Genomic DNA, 6473 nt, shown 5'->3' with positions numbered 1-6473 from the left:
TTGAGTTTGTAAAATACGATAAAGTTCAAACTATTTAATTCACTAATTATATATAATTTTATTATAATTTAAAAATATTTTTTCTAATTAAGAAAATTTTAGTCAAACTTAATACAAAATTGTTCGATAAAGAAATTTTTTTAACAATATATATATATATATATATAATATAATATAAGGGCAAAGTTGTTCAAAAATTTAATTATAGAGGATAAGGGTTATATTTATTAGTTTACAGGGTAAATATTACATCAAAAATAGTTCAAGGGGCAAAGTGTATTTTACCCTTCTAATTATTTAGGATAAACTACAGTTGTTTTTTTAAAAAAAAAAACTTGACATAATTATGAATATATTTTTATTATTTTATAGAAGTTAAAATAGAAAAATATTTATAATTTTTTAGATAATTAAATAGACGTTAAAATAGAAAAATATTTATAATTTTTTAGATAATGAGATAGTATTTGTAATTAAAGATAACATGTAACTGTAATTTACCCAATTATTTAATCACGTGTTTTGTGCGCGTGCAGAAATAGGGTCCCTCTTTTTCTTTCATTTTGAAAAGAAAAATTATTGGACTAAAAATAAAAATAAAAATAAAAATACCGAATGGGGAGATAAGGTTAGGTAAGGCGGGGGATTTTCCAGCATTTCTCTCTACTTTTGAGAAATGAAGATTCCCTTTTATTTATTTATTTATTATTATTATTAAGTGTATTTTTATATATTTAATATTTTAAAATTTTTTATATTTTACTTGCTATATTATCTGATATTATTCCTATACTACATAATAATATAAATTACACTACTTATTAATGCAAGCGTATTTAATTAACCACTAAGTTGTTTTATTATTATTCAATAATTAATAATATACATAAAAAAATAGAGAAAATTAAAATTTCTGTGATGACTAATTTAGTTTGGTATCATATAAATATGGTGGTTTGCACATTATATCTCGCTATTAATTTTCTGAAGAAATGTGCACGTGATTGTTAAATTTGAAACAGCTAAATACATTTTGTATACTATAATACAAACTTTTTTGCATGATTGCTACTATACTTTTTAATTAACAAAAAATAATTTTACGTAAATGAGGTTGTTCATACAGTATATATTTTCGTTAAGTTTTTAATAAAATAGACTGGTGCACTGCATGTAGTCATAAAATCTGTTATTTTGATGCGTAAATATCATGTGAACCACACATATTGGAGTTAGAATTACGTTAAGAGGTGGGATTTCTCCCAAATCGATTTTCCATGTATTAACCCTAGGCTTCAGTAAGAATAATCCAATCAATACTGAAAATATATGGTAATTCATAAATTATTCATTTATTCATATATAAGAACCTAAATTCGGGACTAGAATTTAATCCCTTAAAATTTTAAAATATATTTAAATTATAATTATATTTTATCAATCATTCGACTTAGGTGTTTTATATTCACCAGTTGGCCCCTTAAGTGTTACATAATTATTCCTTCTCGTACCAAATTTAATCTAGATAGACTTTTCATAAATAATAATAAATTTAAGAATATATTAATTATTTAATGAAGATATTACATATTATTCATTATTATAAATAAGGGATGTCATACTCTCTCTGAATGAATTATATATATTTCCGTGTGGATTTTGGATGATTCTTACTTAGGGTTAAGAATTCATAAAAATTTTGGGATTGAATTAGGTAATTTTTTGCATTTCCTTCATAACCTACCTTAACTCCAACACGTAAAACTTAAATGATTTGGGTGCTAAAACAAAAGGCTTGACCTGCATGTATGCATTTTATTAAAAACTTAACCCGTGCAAATCACTTTATTGATATGGTCTCATCTTTTATCAAATAACTTGAAAGCATGGTACTAAATATGAAAATAACTCTATGATACCAAAAGTTGGATTAACCTTTCCAAATTAATGGCTTCGTGCTCCATTTTCTTGGAAAACTAATGGTGGTATGTATTGAGCAAACGGCACCGTTTATCTAGTACCAAGATTGATCCTATACAAAAATATGGTACCAAAGTTGTAAAGTGCCTTATACTATGGTACAAAAAATGCCATCTTCTCATTACAAATATTCATAAAAAAATTAACTCTCGAATATGCTAATTAAAATAAAATTTATATTTTTTTAAAAGTAATTATATTGACATTCGAGAAGTGCAAATATTAAATAAAAGTAGCTTATTTTTAACATGTAGGACCGAAATGTTGGTTCATAAATTAAATTTACTCTAAAAGTATTTTTTTCCCACACATAATTTAACTTTTTCACATTTTTATGAACTCTACCTATTTTTAATTTCAGTAGAGCTTCTAACTTTTTCTTCTAAAATGTAAGTTTTGGGAAATCCTCCTTAAATATAAAAATATAAAGAATGTGTAGGTATAGTAATTTAATTGAATCACACGCCATGAATTGGTTTTGCATATCAATCACATACGACCACAGAAGAGGAGAGGTGGAGGTGGGCAGCCCTTCCTTGCAATTTTACAACCTATAGTAAATTATTTCCGGCTTTTTTGCAGACCCATATCTTTGATTAATTTGTGGGTCCCTTTCTTGCCACGCGGCATCTCGAAGCTGATTTTCCCTTCCGTGAAAGAATCTCCCCTGCCCACCAAATTAAGACCGTTAATCAAAACACTTATTTAAATTAACCAAAACAACCCCAATTTTTTTTTAAAATTGCTTTAATACCCCAATTCATCACTTATTAAAGTAAAAATTTAATATCTTTTATATTACGAATTTTCAGATTAAGTGAAAATTAAATTTAAATCTATAGTTTTTTATTTATTGAGATTGGTATAATAATAATAATTTAAATAAATTTAAAGAATATAGAGAAAAGAATGGCGGAAAAAGAGAAAAGTATTTAAAAGGCAGATATTTAATTCGGCCTTCTCACACTCCCCCTATAAAAAGCTGGCTTCACCGTTCATGCAATCCTCGCTCAGTTCGATTCCCATTCACGTTCTATCTCCTGAATCACTCCGAAACCCTTGCCCCGCCGTTTATTTCCTCTGTCGCCGTTAGGTTTCCGTCACCCTCTTCTCTCTCATTTCCTCCTCTACATAATTCATCGACTCCTATCCTGAATCATCCACATCGTGGGATTTCGTTTCTTAGGAATTAGAATAGAATTGTTTCTGGTTCCATTTTTGCAGTTTTTTTTCTCCATTTTGTGCTGTTAGAATTTCCTTCTTCTGACGGATCGGCGTGGGGATTTCGGGGTCCTGTAAGCGTGGTTGTGGCTCCCGTTCTGTTGTGACCGGAATCTCTTTTTGCTTCTTTTGAGGGGGTAGCCGGGGCCCCGGCCTCGGCGGGTTCTAAAGCCCCCACCTGATACAACATCTTTCGATTCGGTTTTAGAAATAATCTGCTGCATTTTGTTATTGATTCTTTGATTCTTTTCCAACCTATCAAAAAGAACAGATCGGGAGAGAGATGCCTGCCCTCGCTTGCTGCGTAGACGCAGCCGTTTCCCCTCAGCCCTACGCGTTCTCCGGCTGGGATAGCGTTCTTCCCGCTTCTCCGCCGTCACACAACACCTCCTCCGTGGCCTCTGCTTCCGCCGTTCCCGCAGTCTGGTCGCCCGCCCACTCTGCGTTGCTTTACCGGGTGGACGGGTGGGGCGCTCCCTACTTCACCGTTAATTCTAACGGGAATGTCTCTGTCCGCCCGTATGGCCCCGACACCCTGGCCCACCAAGAAATCGATCTTCTCAAGATCGTGAAGAATGCTTCCGCCCCGAAAACTTTGGGCGGGCTCGGGCTTCAGCTTCCTCTTATTATTCGTTTTCCCGATGTGCTGAAACATCGCCTTGAGTCTCTTCAATGTGCTTTTGATTTTGCGATTGAATCTCAGGGCTATCAGGCCCATTATCAGGGCGTTTACCCGGTGAAATGCAATCAAAATAAGTTTGTGGTTGAGGATATTGTGAAATTTGGGTCGGGTTTCCGTTTTGGTCTGGAAGCTGGTTCCAAACCAGAGCTTCTATTAGCAATGAGCAGCCTCTGCAACGGAAGCCCTGAGGCACTCTTGGTTTGCAATGGATTCAAGGATGCAGAGTACATATCTCTTGCTCTGGTTGCTAGAAAGCTACATTTGAACACTGTCATTGTGCTAGAACAAGAGGAAGAGCTCGATACCGTGATTGAGATCAGTAAGAAACTAGAAGTGCGGCCCATAATTGGGGCCCGGGCTAAACTGAGGACCAAGCATTCAGGCCATTTTGGTTCTACCTCTGGTGAAAAAGGAAAATTTGGTTTGACAACAATGCAGATTCTCCGCGTTGTTAAGAAATTACACGATCACGACATGCTAGATTGCCTGCAGTTGCTGCATTTCCACATTGGATCTCAAATTCCTTCTACTTCTTTGCTGGCCGATGGTGTAGGAGAAGCTGCACAGATCTACTGCGAATTAGTCCGCCTTGGTGCTTGTATGAAAGTTATTGATATTGGTGGAGGCCTTGGAATTGATTACGATGGCTCAAAGTCTCAAGATTCTGATAGTTCTGTTGGGTATAGTCTTCAAGATTATGCTTCAGCTGTTGTTCAAGCTGTTCGACTTGTGTGCGACCGCAAGGGGGTGAAACATCCAGTAATATGTAGTGAAAGTGGCCGTGCAATTGTTTCTCACCACTCAATTTTAGTTTTTGAAGCTGTTTCAACAAGTTCCCATGATGCTCCGCAGATATCTTCTCATGGGCTCCAGTATTTTTTGGAGCGGTTGACTGATGATGCTCTTTCTGATTACCGAAATTTATCTTCTGCTGCAATTCACAATGAGTACGATACATGTTTGCTTTATGCAGAGCAGCTGAAACAGAGATGTGTTGACCAGTTCAAAGAAGGGTCTTTGGGAATGGAACAGCTTGCAGCAGTTGATGCTCTTTGTGAACTGGTGTCAAATGCAATTGGTGTTTCTGATTCTGTCCGCACGTACCATGTGAATCTTTCAATTTTCACCTCGATTCCTGATTTTTGGGGCATTAGCCAGTTGTTTCCGATTATTCCAATTCACAGGCTTGACGAGAGGCCAGCAGTGAGGGGGATTTTGTCTGATTTGACTTGCGACAGTGATGGCAAGATCGACAAGTTCATTGGGGGTGAGTCCAGCTTGCCTTTGCATGAATTAGAAGGCAATAGAGGCGTGAATGGTGATGGTGGGGCTTCTTATTATTTGGGGATGTTTCTAGGTGGGGCTTATGAGGAGGCGATTGGAGGAGTTCACAACTTGTTTGGTGGCCCAAGTGTTGTGCAGGTTTCGCTGAGAGAAGGCCCTCACGGCTTTGCTGTGACACATGCGATTCTTGGGCCATCTTGTGGGGATGTGCTCCGACTGATGCAGCACGAGCCTGAGCTTATGTTCGAGACCCTCAAGCACCGTGTGGAGGAATTTTCCTCCAGTGATGGTGGCAGCAGCAGCATGGCGCTCATAAATGGCCTTGCTTGCTCTTTTAATAACATGCCTTATTTGGCGGCAGCATCCTCTTGCAGCCTGACTGCTGCTGGTATTAATGGTTACTATTGTTGTGACGATGAGGATTATGCAGCTGCTGCTGCTGATACAGTTACTGCTGAGGATGAGCAGTGGTCTTACTGTGTTGCTTGAGTTGATCATCATGAAGCTTTTGCATCTCCAGTGGTTTTACTTCGTGGTTGTGGGCGCCTGTACTGTAATTTGTCTGTTCCAGCCGAATCAGAATTATTTTCTTTTTGGATTAGTATGTTGTTCTTTTCTTGTTCCTTAGTTCGTGGTGATGTACACGGGTGCAAGAAGCAGGAGCTTGAGTCCTTACGTTCTGTGCAGAAGTGGCTACTTGAGCAGAATCACTATGATTCTGTTTTGAAATTTGGTACTCAAAATTCCCCCTTGCTCCTTGTAATGTTTTCTCCAGTGTCATCTTGTGTAGACTTTTCTTGTTTGTAATAAATTCTTGGTTGATGTTTAGTCCTGTACTTATATTTGCGCTTAGATGTTATTTTTGGGTGACCTTGAATGATTGTCTGAAGGTTTCACTTTAGGCACTGAGTGGAGAGATGACTGGTCTGTGGTCTCTTGTAAACTGCTTCCTTGTTGTGGCTTTCTTTCCGCACCCTTTATATAGTTTGTATACCGCATGGGGCTTCCCTGATTTAGGTTCTATTCTCCTAAGGTCAGCCTTTTTGTAGTTTCGATTCTTTAACTATTTTCTTGGGACTGTTATAAAAGCTATGATTGAACTAGTTTTGAAAATGCTTGAATCTTGATTTGCATTTATAATACATAGGGACCATATAATGATAATACAGACTCGCATAGTTGTCTTAGAAATTTCTTATTCTAATGATTTCCTGTCACTGAAAGATACTAGTATGGATTAGTGGTTAGCAGCACAACTTCTAATGGAAAACCTATTATTGGTTCTTGAACCTTCCTACCTTTAAGT

At 36.3% G+C, this 6473-nt stretch overlaps 1 protein-coding gene across 1 annotated transcript; it reads left to right on the top strand.

The window, feature by feature from the left end:
* LOC105172933 (arginine decarboxylase) lies at window positions 2970-5995 on the top strand. The gene has a single exon (XM_011094556.2). The coding sequence runs from the start codon at window positions 3485-3487 to the stop codon at window positions 5654-5656; it is 2172 nt and encodes a 723-aa protein (XP_011092858.1). The 5' UTR covers window positions 2970-3484; the 3' UTR covers window positions 5657-5995.

The sequence above is a fragment of the Sesamum indicum genome, linkage group LG10 (assembly GCF_000512975.1).
Source record: "Sesamum indicum cultivar Zhongzhi No. 13 linkage group LG10, S_indicum_v1.0, whole genome shotgun sequence".
In the NCBI taxonomy this organism is placed as follows: Eukaryota; Viridiplantae; Streptophyta; class Magnoliopsida; order Lamiales; family Pedaliaceae; genus Sesamum; species Sesamum indicum.
This window is presented reverse-complemented; position numbering and strand designations above follow the sequence as displayed.

Excerpts from the sequence above, each read along its gene's own strand:
- LOC105172933 (XM_011094556.2), top strand. The coding sequence starts at position 3,485 with ATGCCTGCCCTCGCTTGCTGCGTAGACGCAGCCGTTTCCCCTCAGCCC.